The 16,366-nt window shown below is 46.4% G+C and overlaps 1 protein-coding gene across 16 annotated transcripts in view; it reads right to left on the reverse strand.

Moving 5' to 3' along the window:
- The window catches only part of CCDC158 (coiled-coil domain containing 158), a 116,480-nt gene that overhangs the window by 53,204 nt on the left and 46,910 nt on the right, over nucleotides 1-16,366 (reverse strand). For 15 of the 16 annotated variants that reach the window (XM_019498739.2, XM_059722405.1, XM_059722406.1 and 12 more), the window contains 5 exons: nucleotides 15,589-15,698; nucleotides 15,000-15,327; nucleotides 12,886-12,962; nucleotides 11,637-11,747; nucleotides 9,838-9,952 (listed from right to left, as the gene is read on the reverse strand). In XM_019498739.2, coding sequence (XP_019354284.1) covers nucleotides 9,838-9,952; nucleotides 11,637-11,747; nucleotides 12,886-12,962; nucleotides 15,000-15,327; nucleotides 15,589-15,698 — 741 coding nt within the window. The remainder of the gene's footprint in view (nucleotides 1-9,837; nucleotides 9,953-11,636; nucleotides 11,748-12,885; nucleotides 12,963-14,999; nucleotides 15,328-15,588; nucleotides 15,699-16,366) is intronic. The other variant, XM_019498750.2, reaches the window with a different exon arrangement.

Genomic DNA, 16,366 nt, shown 5'->3' on the forward strand with positions numbered 1-16,366 from the left:
TTAGTCTACTATGCAGTAAAGCGTCATCATCTACATGTGCTCACATTTACTTCACAGTAAATTAGTCTACTACGCAGTTAGCTACTACCTATAAATACAAGTAGTAAACTAACCGTGCAGTATATGCTGTGTAGTAAAACACATGTAGATGCTGGCCAGAAGCAAATTTGCTCCTGGTCATTTTAGCCAGCAGGGAGCCACAGAGCACAGGAAGCTCTCTGTCCCTGGTCCTGGTGCTGCTCAGCTCCCTGGCTCCCTCCAGGAGCTGATCAAGGTCAGGATTGGGGAGGTCTCTGACCCTGTCCCTGCTCTCCATGCAGAGCTGGCTGCTCTGGAGAGCTGGATTCCCAGCCCCCACTTGCTCCCCAGAGCAGCCAGCTCCATGTGGTGTCCGCTGGAGCAGCCAGCTTACATGGAAGGATGGATTCCTAGCCTCCCCCCAACTCCCTGGAGCAGCCAGCTCCGTGCCAAGCAGAGCAGCTGCTGGTGAGCCCTGCGTCTTCTCAGCCAGCAGGAGGCTCACCTGCAGCTGCCCCACACCCTGGACAGCTCCCAGCAAACCCCATGCCTGGCAGGCGGCTTGCTGGCAGTTGTGTCTGGATGTGCGCCGAGCCAGGAGAGCTCTGCCCGATGTAGGGACAGCTCTCTCTTGGTTCCATGCACATCAGGTCCCCTCACAATGTGCACAGGCCCGGGAGACAGCTGCTGCTGCAGCTGGAGAACTTTCCTGGCACCCTGCCCACTGGGACCACCCTGTGCCCCTTGCCAGCCCCCAGGCTAGCGTGGGGGTGGGAGTGGGAAGCCTGGAGCTCCTCCTGGCTGCTGCAAGGGGGCAGAGCAGGGTGGGAGCAAATCTGCTCCCAAGAGGGAGCAGGTGTAGACATGCTTTCCCTGTAGGCTTACTGGGCAGTATTTTTATTACTGCTCAGTAAGCCTACTTCGAATTAATAGCATATGTAGACATGCCCAGAGGGCAGTAAAACACTGGAACAGGTTACCCATAGAGGTTACTCTCCATCCTTGACTGTTTTTAAGACCCAGCAAAACAAAGCCTTGGGTGGGATGATCTACTTGGGGGTGGTCTTTCTTTAAGCAGAGTTGGACTAAATGGCCTCTTGAGGTCCCTTCCAACCCTAATGTCCTATGATTCTGCAATTATAGATAATGCCAATGATGCTAGTATCAAGTAGAAGTTTATTGTGGAAGAAAGCTCAGTAAGGTTCTCCTTGTGATATCTTTCCCCAAACCACTGTAGAGCTTGGATTGGCTCTCCCTGCTCATCAGTTGTAGTTTGGGTTCTAAGACCCAGAGATTCCTGTGGATATGCAGAAGGCAAGGGCTCTGTGAATTGGCTGGTATTCTCCTGTGCACCAGAAATGCAGTTCTAGTAGACTCACTCTGTCAGCCCCTGTTCATCCAAATGCCCCTGGTACTCTATGGAAAGGCTCCATGAGACAGGTCAAACTACCTACTCTGGGTAATCTCTGAGAACTCATGGAGAAAATTATATGCTTCCCTCAACCCATGTCTGAGAGCCCAAGCTGGAAGGAAGCCCTCTGTGAAACCTAGGAATGGGAAGAAGTGCCCCCCCACCCCCACCCCCACCCCACACAGCAGAGAACAGATCTGTTCCTTGAAACACCTCTCCACATGCAGACCCACCTAGGATAATCTGAGCCAAGATTTAGCCTAAAGGGTGGAGAAAGCCTCTCAAACACACGGAGAGTGACTGCTATGCCCACATGGGTAGCAAAATACAGCATCTTATCCTATATCAGCAAACATCCCTAAAAATGCATGTACACCTAGTCACATGCTCATTATTCTTAAAGACAAACTGAAATCCTTCAAACATGTTATGGTCGGAATGGAAGGTTCTGTATGTCTGATGCAGTGGTTGATAAAGCCAGTAATACACAAGGGCCTGCATTCTTTCACTGTTACTACATTACAGGTGCATCTACATGAAACACTTTACTGAATATTAGACTAATCTAATGCTCAGTAAAGCATTGCTGTCTATATGCGCATGGGACTTACTGTGCATTAAATTAGTCTAATATGCCATTTGCCAGTACCCACACATACAGGTACTAGATGCATGTAGATGCTGACCGGGAACAATTTGCTCCCAGTCAGCCCAGGCAGCAGGGGGTCCACTGCTGCCTGGCTTGGCCCCAATGAGGGGGGAGCTGTGCCAGCTGCAGGGGCAGCTGTCTCCCAGCCACATTGGGATTGGGATGGGTCCCGATCCCCACATGGCTCTCTCCACCTAGCAGAGATCAGGACCAGCTCCCAACCCCACTACCAGCCCTCAGGGCTAGCACCCGGGGGAGCCTGGAATTCCTCCTCACTGTTGCAGGGGGGCAGAGCTGGGCAAAAGAAGCCCTGGACTGGGCTGATCCTGTCAGGGGCAATTTGCTTCCTGATAGGGGCACACGTGGACATGCACCCGGAAGCACATTAATGAGCCTGAATTTTCTGCACATTAATTGCACACACAGTTGTGCCCTATGAAATGTACACGTACAAATATTTTAGCTCCAAATGGAAATTATTATATTTCTCTAAAATGGCACAGCTTGTGACAGTGGCATTATAGGGGACCTATAAAAGAAACAGTAGATTAGTCTACAATGGTGTTTAATCATAAGAAATACTAAGACCAACATTTTCAAGTATGGGTGCCTACCCTTAACTACCTAAATTCATATTCAGGAACTGCAATAAGTAACATGATTCTCAGAAGTGCTGAAGACACTTTTCAACCATGCATGTCTAAAAGGATTAGTTACTAAAATATTTTCCTACCAGGGAGGCTGGAAAGCAGTGCTTGAGTATATGTAGTTATAAAAACTTCATTTAGATAACCTCCCACTCATCCATGAGAATAACTTCACATACCAACCTGAAATTAGATGCTCTCCAAATGCCAGCTTGTCTTTCACTACAGAGTTTGTCTCACTGATTTAGTGTAATATACTTTCTCTTTGAAAGTAAACATTGGTATGCATCAACAAAAGAGCAGCTCCTTTTGTGAGAATCCAAAAGCAATGGTCTCAGAATATTACTAATTTCTTGCAGAAGTACTGTTCATTAGATTCTGGGTTTCCATTTTTTAATCTGTTGTTGTCAACTATTTGGAAAGGGACAAGTGTCCAAAGACTGAATTCCACAGATACATGGGTGGCATCTTCCAATATCACATACTACTCTGTTTATGCCAAAAGTAATTTTTTGATGCTAAAAATAATTTATATGCAAAAATCCATGGTGAACAGTACTCCTACCAGAGACTTGAGTATAACAGCAAAAGGTAATTGGCATATACAACACAGTTTACGTGGCCTGAAATCTGTGGTTCTATGAAAGGCTTTTTTTGGAAACAGTTTGGACTGGATTTTGACACATGTAAGACTAAGCAAATAATAAGTGGAACTAGAGTCCAGGTTGGCCTGACTTCAAATTCCCAGTACATCTGTGTCATGCCACTTGAAGTTTAACTTTCAGTACCCTGCCATTTCATTCCCAAGCCCTTCTTGAACAGAGAATATCAAATTGGGTGGCAGTTCTGTTATGTGACCTATTTCTACTAGTAAGCAGGAGAAGACTGCCAAAGTCAGCATGACTTATAACTGTAGATGGATTTGAATCCAGAAATCAAATATTATTGCATGAGTCAGTTAGTCCAATTTTAAAGACAGTAGGCAGCAAGTTCTTCTAAATCTTCCTCTAAGGGGGAAAAAGGCAATTTTCCTTTAATAATAACGAAATAGCAGAACCACAGCCAGATTGTCTATGGGCATGTCTACATGAGATGCATTAATACGCATTAGCCTAATGTACTGTGCATTACAGATGAGCATCTAAATGTGCGCACACTTAAAGCACATTAAAGTGGCAAATTTAGGCATAACTAGTTAAAGTGCATTAACGTAACTTTAGTTCTGGGTCTGCCCAGCCACTAGGGGCACTTGCCAGGGCTTGCCAGGGCATTTACCAAGTGCACTAACTTTAGTGCCAAGACCCTGCACATGTAGACACCTGCAAAAATTGCTTAATGCTCATTAATCATGCTTAAATGCACATGTAGATGTGCCCTACAAAACCAAAGGGCACAGGCCTAGGAAAGGGAATAAGTAAATAGAAATTGGATACAAAAAGGACACAAAACACTGTGGTTAATAAGGTCTCTAATGCTGGTCAAGGGAAATCTCTCTACAGAGTTTCTCTCTGTTTCCTCTAAAAATATCCCAATAAGAAGGCAGGGTTCCTACAGGTGACTGAGCCATAACTCAGTGAATCTTGGGGGAATCATAAGAAGCAAGGGTCATCTATACAGAAGTCCTCTATTCACCACAGTTATTCCCTGACAACATCATTCAGGCATAGCTGTGATATCAGGGTGATCCTTAGTCCTTGAGCAGTCAGTATGGATAGTGGCCTTCACTTGTGCAGAAACTCAGTTCTTTTATGGTCCAGACAGCCATATATCGTGAAGCATGTATACATCTAGAGATATCCTCAAACCAACTTTGTGAACTCAAAGAAAACCTTATACTACAGTGTAGCTGTTCTTAATGTTTTTGGACTTGAGACACCCCTCAGTGGACTAGAAGCCTCCCTCCATAACTTTAGTGAATTGAACGGCACTCAATTTCAAAACCTGATTTATATATTACAGAGCTTACTCCCTTACGCAGGGGAGAGCAGTAGGGGTGGGGGATCATCCAAGCAGGGACAAGCCTGGGCCTAGCTTATCTGTATAACTTATCTATTCATCTCCTCACACCTTGTGACACCCTTCAAAGGATCTGGCAGTGACCCAGACCCTGGTTGAGAACCACTACTATAGAAGCTACTATCAGGACACAGAAACTGGCTTTTTGATATATTAACAATTCATTAATGACATATGAGGAAAGGCTAAAAGAACTGGGGTTATTTAGTCTGGAGAAGAGAAGATAGAGGAAAGTTTTGATAACTGTCTTCAAATATCTGAAGGGTGATTATAGAGAGGAATGGAGATAACCATTCCTTTGGCTGTAGGAGACGGGGCTAGAAGCAATGGTCTCAGACTGCAGCAGAAGAAATTTAGGTTGGCTATTAGGAACAAGTTTCTGACTATGAGGATGGTCAGCCATTGGAACAAGCTCACTAGACAGGTTGTGAAATCTCCATCCCTGGAAATTTTCAAAAGCAGGTTACACAGACACTTGACTGGAATGGTTTAGTCAGGATGGATCCTACTTTTAGCAGGGAGCTTGACTAGAAGATCAAATGTGGTGCTGATAGATGTGCTGGCCCCCACTTCTGAATAAAGCTCCATGAGTTACAGCAGCCCCCCTAACCCAACAGATGTTCGCCTGTTGGGTCAGTGGGAAGGGACTGAGCTCCACTTTGGAGCCAATCCAGCCAAGGATCCTACCTGTAGCCTCTCTCCCCTAGTCTCTCTCCCCACCCCGTGGCCAAGGCGGAGATGGAACTGGGACTAGCTACCTGGATCAAGGACAACAAGAAGTCCTTTTTTAAATACATAGGGGGTAAAAAGAAGGTACTGGGTAACATGGGGCCAAAGCAAGGACACGCTAGGAAATTTGGTCATCACACCAGACAGCAAAGCTAACCTATTTAACAATTTCTTTGCCTCCATTTTTCTGAGCAGGAACCAGGTCACCCTCCCCACCGGGACCCCCATACATCCCAGGGGAGGCACACCCAGGCCCAGGGTCAGTGAGGACCTAGTCAGGGAACTTCTGGAGGGACTGGATGTATTTAAATCAGCAGGTCCTGACGATCTCCATCCCAGGGTGCTGAGGGAATTAGCAGAGGTCATTGCGGGACCTCTGGCACGGCTTTAGGAGCACTCATGGTGCTCTAGTGTGGTGCCAGAGGACTGGAAAAGGGCCAATGTGGTTCCCATTTTCAAAAAAGGGAGGAAGGAGGACCCAGGAAAGTATAGGCCAGTTAGTCTTACCTCGGTCCTGGAGAAGCTCTTTGAGAGAATTATCCTGGCGCATGTCCACAAGGGGCCAGCAGGGGAGATTATGCTTAGGGGCAATCAACACGGGTTCATTAGAGGCAGGTCCTGTCAGACCAACCTGATGGCCTTCTATGACCAGGTCACAGAAGCCTTAGACACAGGTGTAGCAGTAGACGTAGGCTTTGTGGACTTTAGGAAGGCCTTCGACACTGTCTCTCACCTCATTCTCATTAAAAAACTAGGAGACTGTGGCGTCGACACCTACACAGTCAAATGGGTCACTAGTTGGCTGGAGGGCTGCACCCAGAGAGTGGTGGTGGATGGGTCATTTTCGACCTGGAGGGATGTGGGCAGTGGGGTTCCCCAGGGCTCAGTCCTCGGGCCCGCACTGCTCAACATCTTCATCAGCGACTTGGACGAGGGTGTAAAAAGCACCCTGTTCAAATTCACAGATGACACTAAGATGTGGGGAGAAGTGGACACGCTAGAAGGGAGGAATAGGCTGCAATCAGACCTAGACAGGTTACAGGGGTGGGCGGATGAGAACAGGATGGGTTTTAACACTGACAAGTGCAAGGTGCTGCACCTGGGAAGGAAGAACCAGCAGCATACCTACAGGCTGGGGAACTCCCTTCTTGTCAGTGCAGAGGCAGAAAAGGATTTTGGAGTCATTATTGATGCCAAAATGAACATGGGCCAATAGTGTGGGGATGGGGTTAGGAAGGTCAACCACACCTTGTCATGCATCCACAGATGCATCTCAAGCAGGTACAAGGAGTACCCTCTATGCAACACTGCTCAGGCCGCAGTTGGAGTACTGCGTCCTGTTCTGGGCGCCGCACTTCAGGAGGGATGTGGACAACATGGAGAGTGTCCAGAGGAAGGCCACCTGCATGATCAGGAGTCAGCAGGGCAGGCCCTACAAGGAGAGGTTAAGGGACCTGAACCTGTTCAGCCTCCACAAGGGAAGGCTGAGGGGGGATCTAGTGGCTGTTTACAAACTGGTCAGGGGGGACCAGCAGGCATTGGGAAAGTCCCTGTTCCCCCAAGCACTACCAGGAGTGACAATAATAATGGTAACAAGCTGGCAGAGGGTAGATTTAGGCTAGATATCAGAAGGCGCTACTTCACTCTCAGGGCGGCTAGGATCTGGAACCAACTTCCAAGAGAAGTGGTGCTGGCTCCTACCCTAGGGGTAAGAGGAGGCTAGATGAACACCTCGCCAGGGTTGTTTGACCCCAGTACTCTTTCCTGCCATGGCAGGCGGTCAGACTTGATGATCTGCTCCGGTCTCTTCTGACCCTACCAACTATGAAACTATATGTGTGTACATGCACACATGCACATAGCAGCCAGGCAGCATGGAAAGCAGCTCACCCCAGGGAGGTCTATGAGGTGGGGAGGCATAGACAAGGGCAGGGGGCACAGGAAATGCATGGGGGGATACATGCTCCCCCAGATTTGTGCACCAACAGCTGGCATGGGGCTGCAGCCTGCCTGGACCAGCAGAGACACAGGCAGGAACCGTTTCCATGGCCCAGCAGGCAGGACCTGGCACAGGAGGGCAGAGTGGGGCAGCAAGACTCATTGCTGCCGCCGCCACTACCAGGACTCCCACACCACTGTGCTGCGAGCAGCATGAGGAGCAACAGACAGGGGGTGCCACATTGCTCTCACCTCCTCCTGCCACCAGCCTCTCATGCACTGGGCCATAGCTCTACCCCACCACCATGGCCTGGCCATCACTGCCACTTCTGTCAGGCCACAACTCTACCCTGGAGGGGAGGGGAGGTGGCAAGCAGCATGGGCAGCCTGAGTAGAGTGGCAACAGCAACAGCTGGGCCGTGGTGGCATGGTAGAGCCACATCCCAGCATGAAAACAGCTAGTGGCAGGAGGAGACGAGGGCAGCGCTGCCCTTCCCCATCCATTACTCCTCGCACTGCTGGCGGTGTGGCTGGTGCAGGGGTCTTGACAGTGGCGGTGACAACAACAAGTCTCGCCACCCCACTCCTCCTTCCTGAGCTGGGTCCCACCCACTGGGCCATGGAGACAGCTCCTGCCTGTGCCAGTCCAGCAGGCTACAGCCCTGTGTCCACTGTAGGTGCATAAATATTGGGGGGGGGGGGCACGTGCCCCCCCATGCCCCGTACACCCCCGCCTGCCCCACACACTGGGGGCTGGGACCTGGGGGTGGGGAGCACCAGGTTGGGAGTGAGGGGCATGAGCAGGGCTGGGGGGGCACTGCAGGTTGGGGCCAGAAGGAGAACGGCCGTGGTGGTTGCAGGCCAGGGACCTGTTTTCTACTTAAACTATTTACTGGGTCAGGACTGGCCAGTGATGTTTACAAGTGGGTCCTGGTACAAAAAAGGTTGAGAATCACTGTCCTAAGGTGCTTCAAAGTGGAGCGCTTTCATCTGATCCCTCATTTGATAATGGTTAATTTGTTGTACGATCTGGCCACTTGTAAAGCACTCTGCAGCCATGCACGTGTGTCATAGCCTGGCTGGAGAACAGTTTCAGGGGGCCAATCATGCAACAAATGTAACTTCTGTCTGGACCCATAAGGTCCTTCCAACCCTACCTTTGCTGTGATCCTATGTTCAATTTTCTTAGATCTCACATACTTGGGAAAAAGAAGTAATGGAAGCCAACACCTTTCTGATACACACTTAAAGTAACTCCCTTGTTCCCATTTTTGAGAGGGCAGTGAATGTGTATTTTTTGAGAGAGGGATCTCTGGAAAGAGACAAAAAAGTGAACAGAGGAAGAGCAAATAGAAAAAATTCCCTCTGAAGTAATTCCATATGTGTTGCCTGCAAAAAAGTCATGGGACATGAAGGTGATTTGCTGCATGTACTTTGTATTGGGAATTTTAAGAGCACTACTAAACTTTCTGCTGGAATTAAGAAAAGTGCTTGGTCCTTTAAATGGTAGCAAATTCAGTCTTTCCTGCTTGCAATATTTCCTGGGTGAGAATAAGAATCGCATTGGGTTAGGTTAGTAACCTGTACAAGTGAATCTCTAGACATCTAAATACCATCAAAAATCTGTCCACCACTCTTTCCAGGTTGAACATAGTTTAAAATGCTTAACTACTAAAATTATGTTTCCAGGCAGCCAAATGCTTTTGTAGTCAGGTATATTATGGGATCACAGGTGGTATATGATTAGGAAACTGAATGTCCCTGAAATAAAGGACATTCAATAGATAGCAAACAGAATATTAATGAGGTGAGGAAAATCCCAACAATATGAAGGCAGGCATGAGAAGGGGAAAGGTAAACATAATAAAGGATTTCTGAGGAAATGAGGCAAATTTTTGACTTTGTCAAATAATTTTACTGTAATTGTGAATTCAAAGAGCTTTAACTAGAGGAGAAAGCAATCATAGCGACAATCATAATTACAGGGAGCTTCAGAAACAGTATATACAACTACACAGTTAATGGGTAAAAATAAACACTCCAGGTGCCAACTCCCTTTCTTAACATACTTTGGCAGGTTAAGTACCTCTTTCATTTTCTAAGACAACTTTAGTGGAGAGCACTTGTGGATGCTACAGCTAATGCAAACAGCCCTTTTTATTTGCTTGATTATGTTTTCTAAATATGTTCCATGATTTTTGAAGTAGCTTAATGCCTTTAATCTACATAACTAATAATCATGTGGCTGGTACTTAACAGTCCTTTGCACTTATTTCCAAAAGGCATAATTTGCACTGTTTTTAACCTGTGGTTTCTGCAATTATTTTTTATGTCAGAGAACAATACTACTTGTTCTTAAATACAGTATGTAATTGAATAGTTAAAAAACAAACTGCCCAGGGTACCTAAGGAGCTCTGGCCATACACACCTTGTCTTCATACATCCTTTTAGCTTCCCGTAATTCAGAACGTAGCTGAGAAACAGTAGATTCCAGCTGACTGACCTGACGCGTGTACATTGAATTCTGGTTTCTTGTTTGCTCTCTGAGAAAAAAATTGAAAATAGGAAAAAAATTTAAGAGTTACTAAAGCTTGACACATATCCAGATACCACCTGGCAGTCCACTATGGTGACTGAACTTTATTGAACACTGTTTTTTGACCATTCTACTCTTAACCCTGTGTTACAGATAAGGAAACTACAACACACTGAATGATTAAGTGCGACTTTATGTAATAATCCTTGATTAGGGGATTTGTGGAAATGCACCATATCTGGATGAGGCCTTAGAAGACTGTGCCTCAAACTGAGGCACAATCTCCCAGGTGCTGTTCCTGCACATGTGGGGGTACTCTTTTTACACCAGTGAATGAGCTTTTGCAGCATACTTTTCCCAGTCTTTAGGTGGGTGTAGAAAGGAAAAGGCCCATGCTCCCACCTCTTCTGGTCTTATTGGAGCCCTGCTTCTTGAAACTGTGGAATACAGAAGAAGTACCTAAACTCCCAAAGGAAGTAGGAGCCAACTTTTTGGCAGGCATGCCACAAGTTAAGCCCCATACCTTCATTGGGTACATCTACACAAGACGTTTACTGTGCAGTAGACTAATCAGCTACACAGCATCTACACATGCATCCCTACTAGGGTAGAGTATACTAATTTACCCCACAGCAGAATACTACTTGTAAATACAGCTGCAGAGTTAAAAACTCCACAACAGCACACATGTAGATGCTGCCCCGACTAGCTGGGGAACAAGGGTGCTTCAGTGTGGGGGCTGCATGCCACCTAGCACCCTCATGCCCCAGCCACCCCTCTGCAGTACATTGAGCCAGGGGGGAGCAGTGCTGAGCTGGCAGGCTGACCCCTGGGGCCCCCTGCCAGCTGGGGATGCCCTGATCTGGCTCAGCATGTTGCAATGCCAGGCATACGTACAAATGGCAATAAATGCTGGAGTTTACTGCTCAAGAGTTTATTGCTCCTGGGCATATATTCAACTCAGGAGTTTATTACTTCACATTAATTTCACAAGGAGATGCACCCACTGAGTACTACTCTGATCCCCTACCCCTGCCTGATCGGCTGCTTTGTTTTCTGCTCCCAGGCCTGTTCTCCCTGCCTGATCTGCTTCTCTGCTTTCTGCTCCCTGCCTGTGTCAACTGTGCTGCCTGCCCTCTGTCTCATCTGCCATGTGCTACACATAGAGTCTACTCATGGCACTTGTGCCATAGGTTGGCCATCTCTGCCCTAAGGAGAACAAGGAATATACTACATAAGTATTCCAGTACAGCAACATGGGAAGGAAAAATTTCTGCCTATTCCTTCACTTTACTCCATGCAGAAGCTGCTCAAAACGCAGATTTCAGAAGTTTGTTCAATGTTCTGCAAAGAAGTTTATGGTAGTTGGAAAACGGGCCCAGGGCCTGATTCTCATTTCATACCAGTTTAACTTCACTATAAATTCATGAGTTACCCTGCTTGATTTACACTCTGCTAAGCAAGAAGAGAGTCAAGTCTTTGTGTCTCCCAATTCTCAGAATTTTGTCTTAATCACAAGACTATGTTCACTCTTGTCTATTTAGCAACCTTTCTAGCCATCTCCTCCCACAATTTCCATAAGGCTGACTAAATCTGAAACAAAACAAGACATTAGAGGAAGGGTGAAGTGAAACAGTGGAGAGAATCAAGGTTACTTTTAATGTTGTCTACAATATAATTGAGGAACATACTGGATGATTTCCATATGGGTTTGGATACTACTTGCATGGCTGCGTGCATGATTAGCTTTATCAGTCAGTGCTGCCATCTCCTGTTCATGCTCATTTATTAGTTCTTCAATCCTGTTTTAAGAAAAAATACTGATTAAAACTGTGTTCAAGGCAGGAACCAAGTTCCCCACTGCATGAACTGTGGATACAAATTTAAACATTTTGATGATTTGCTATGAATTTTATAAAATGTGCTTTTATTTTGCTACCAGTTCAGCATAACTGAATTCAGTTGACAGTATTAGAGTATAAGGTCATTGTTTTGAATGAAATAGACAAGAAAGTACTGTTGGGCTGGCCCAGGATAATGAGTCAGCAAATAAAAGTTAAATTGTTCACTCCTTGTTATTTACATTAAAGCACTACCAGGCCCCTTGCAAGCTGTATTACAGCCTCTGTAGTGATATCAGTCCTTCAGTTTAATTACAATCATGGGAAGAGTTTTGCTTGAAAAAAGCAAAAGGCATTTTCAAAACTTTTTGCAGTTATAATTAAGACATATTTCACTGTTCTTATCTTTCAGCTTACTGAAGCTGATGACGCTGTCCTAATTGGCTTTTAAATGGTCTTGCCATCCACACAAAGGTAAAAGGTTTATTCAAGCCTAAGCAGCCCATTAGGCAAGCATGATTAAGGAACACAAGTTTCTGCAGCCAATGGCATAGAAGGGAGTGATATAACTTGTAGCACATCAGCCAGGTACCCATTTGCAGCTAGACTGACTGGGGCTTGTCACTTGTGAGACTCCAGAGGGAGGCTTGAACTCACACTTCTTTTGCCATAAAAATATGCATGAACTGCTTTGGCACCATGGCCCTTGTTCACTGCACAAGAATTATTTAAATATTTTAGTACTAGTCAGTAAAAAAAAACCCTACATGAAGGGAATATTAGGAAGGGACATGGTAAAAAACCTAGTCAGAAAATCCTCCCCCTTTTACACACTGGAACCATTTCTACTCAAACTCTTCTATAAGATTATCCTCCAGGCAGTGACTGAAAATGATCAGTTTAAGAAGTAAAAATATCAGGACGTTATGAGACATTAAAAGGCTAGAATGGAAGCATTTGAGACCTAAAACACCAGCAATTCCTCCTGCCCCTTGTGCCCACTGTAGTATCAGCATATGGTACCAAAAAAAAATCATCCTTTTGAAGTACGAACGCCCAGTGGTCTGATCAGGTCTAGTAAGTAAATGGAGAAAGGTACCTATTTTGATGCTGTTGAAGCAGAAGTTCTGTTTTGGTCAGTGATTCTTTTTTCAGGGATTCAAGTTGTTCTTCCATCTGTTGGGAATAAAGTTCAGTGGTATCCAGTAAGTAATCGCTCTTCGCCACTAGGGCTGAGTGAAGTTTCAGTCCCTGGTTTGATTCGGTGGAGATTCAGCCCAATTCGGAGGCCGAAGCTCCAAATCCAAATTGAATCACAGGACCCTCTAATCTCTCTGAATCAAATCAGAACCCTCCGAATCGATTCAGAGAGATTTGGAAAGATTCGGTGATTCGGACATGGACACAGCTTCAAATGTTTTTTCTACATACCTCTAGGTAGCAGGCAGCTCGTGAGTGCTGCGATGGTGAGGCGCATGGAGTGTCCCACAGAAGCACAGGGGGCTCCCCAGCATGCTCGGCAGCAGATAGGGCCCAGCTTATATCATGGCCTAGCTCACAATTATCATGGCACAATCGTGGTAGGGGCTGCCATTTTCACACTAGAATTGTGGCACCCCACCCACACAGCCTGATTAGCTGAGGGAGCAGGTTTAGGGTCATCTGGCTAGCTGAGCCTAGCTCTCAGTGCCAGGCTGGGGGCAGGGATCAGAAGTGTCCAGTGGGAGTGCGGGGTGAGGGGGAGGTAGGAAATAAAGCCTCCAATCCACCTGGGGACCCACCTGGCTCCCAGGGCCAGGGACGGGACTCATCTGGCAGTGCGCCTGGCAACAGGAAACAAGGGGCCTTGAGGAGGTGTCAGAGGCAGCTCCAGTGCTGCATCTTTCTGCCTACCTCCGACAATGGCAGCAATGATGGTGGTGGTGGTGGGGCAGGACCCCTCAAAAGACAGCAGCAAGCAGAATTGCAGCAGTATGCAGCAGGTGGAGGGCAAGCTGCACGTCAGCGTGGAAAGGGGTGGGAACTGGGCACTGGACAGTGGTCCAGGTACCCCCGCAACTCCCAGGAAGCAGGCTGTGAGGTGGGGGGCTCTGCCCGCACTGGGGTCCCCCACGTAGGTGTCTCGTAGCATGCACCTGCCTGAGCCTCGGGGGGCTTGAGCCCCTGAGCTTCCTTTCAAACAGCCCCTCCCCTACCCAGTGCCAACTTAGTCCACAAGGCTCAGGCAGGCACCCACGCAAATCACACTCGTGAAAATCCCTTAATTTCATGACTTTCATGAAAAATGCTAAATTGCAATTTAAACCGGCCCGAGTGATTGATGGCAGCCATGAATAATATAACAATATCATGTTTAAGTTATTACATTGGTATGTAAGGTGCTTCTTACCTGCATAAGAGGGAACTACCTTCTTCCACCAGCCCAGTAAAGACTCATTACACTAACAAGCTCAAAGTTCCTTTGAGGCAACAGGGTTTTGTGGGTAATAGTTTTTATCTTTTGAGGCAAGTTTTTTCTTTAACATAAAACTTAGGCTAAAAGTTGAGCAAAAACCTCCTTTGCCCACCCAGAACCACCTCTCCCAAACATTCCTTTCCATGGATCCCTCTATCTCAGTCTATTGCAAGAGTCCACCTTCTCCTGCCACTTTTTGTAGCTTCTACCTCAGTCCTTTATAAGGGATATTTGATTACCTCTTAGTTTGGCCTGCTAACTGAACAGAGCCACCTTGCCTTAGGTCCTCAAACCATAAAGGAGCAGGTTGCTCTGCCACACAGAGGTACTACCAAATGGATGTAACAGCTGTAATCTGGTAGCTGTTGAGCATATTTAGAAGAAAAATGAGCAGCAGTACTAGAATCTCAGGCTTGTTTTATCTTTATATACAAAAGCACCTGGATATACTGAGCAAAAATAGATTCTACAGGGCTCCCCAGAGACACATCTGGATGGACCACTCCAGGAGGTTGGGGTTGGCATGCACTGGGTTAATGGAGCACTCTGACACAACCTGTATGGGCTGTTCTCACAGCTTCTCTAGCTCTAGGGAAGATTCTCCTTGCTTCCCAATGCATAGATGGATAGTGAACAGTATGGTTACCTGGGCCAGGCTTTGAGGCATGGCTTTGGTTTGTAGAGTACTGTAAATGGCAAATAGTGACTTGGAAGCACCAAACTTAAGTAGAAGAAAAAACAGCATTATTTCCACTTACTGGGAAAATCCTCCCTTTGAGGTACGAGACCTCTAAGTCCAGATCTCGTAGGACTTTACTAAAAGCTGTGCCCAGGTTGCGGATGTGGAGATTAGTGATATTTTCATGCTCGTACACCTTCTTGCTTGTGCTGTCTTCATAATCCACTAGGATGCCCCGCAGTTCCTGGAGAACTTCCTCATGAACATGCACCATCGTTTTCAGATGCTCAGTTTGGCTGTTGGCCTCCCTCAACATCTCCTCCTGAAGATGATTAGCTGTTTCTAACTCCTGAATGGTACTCTGAAGCTGTATTTTCATATCTTCCTGGCTCTGGGATTCTCGTCGCCTGTATTTCAGGAACCCAAGAAATATTTAAAGTTATGTGATACATCATATTCATTTTTACTCAACCTAACATAGTATATTATTCTAATAATTATTATTTATGCAATTTGGGGGGTCTGGCATGTTGCCTAAACCTATGAGGCAGAGCCTTTCTTTCTCCAGAAGCCTCTTCGCTCTTGGAAGCTGATTCCACCTTTCGAGTCTTGCTCTGCCTCCCAAAGCCCAAACAGGGGTTTTGTATGGACTCTTTAAGTGTGCGCACCTAATATCCATCAAGGTCTCTCTCTCCATTTGCACTTCCTTTAATTTGGTCTGCAAATCTATAATGGTCTGTTTTAAATTGAACCTCTGTTGCTCATGCAGCTCAGTAGTCTGAAAAAAACCCCAAAAAAATTATTAAATATTTGATCAAAATGAAATCCAACTAAGAACAACATGGTAACTCATTATTAGAGTCAATACTAATGTTTCTGAGGAAATATCTTGTTCCTCTATGCTAAAGTTTGGGAGGTGTGATGAAGACACAGACTAAAGGGCCTTGGCAAGAGTGCCATTTCCCTCAGGCTATTCTGGTCTGCCAAATGTTATTTGAAAGCCATAAAATTGTTCTAAACTGTGCTTATGAGACCATCCTTTAGGCCAGTGGTGCCCAACCTTTCAACCCCATAGGCCAGAAGCATGGAAAGGAGTCAGTCTGTGCCCAGATCCTGTGTACAGTCAACACATGGAATCAGTTTGCAGGTGCAATTCTCCATGCTGGGCTGATCCTGAGCACTGGATCCAGCCATGCACCACCTTGGCCGCACAAGTCCAGATCTGGCTGAGCTGGCCCAACTCCTGCATGCCTGGATCTGCCTGGGTGCTAGCCTGACCCTGTGAGCCAGAATCTGGCCATGAAGCAACCCTGCACACAAGAGAAGGGCCAAGTTATCCGCCTGCAGACCTCCACATGGGTCTGGAAATTTGGGAGTACAGGACCAGAAATTGACACTGCCATCATTCCTCTATTACTAAATTTCCAAACTCAGTAGGGATCCCTG

The sequence above is a fragment of the Alligator mississippiensis genome, chromosome 2 (genome assembly GCF_030867095.1).
Source record: "Alligator mississippiensis isolate rAllMis1 chromosome 2, rAllMis1, whole genome shotgun sequence".
NCBI classification, from domain to species: Eukaryota; Metazoa; Chordata; order Crocodylia; family Alligatoridae; genus Alligator; species Alligator mississippiensis.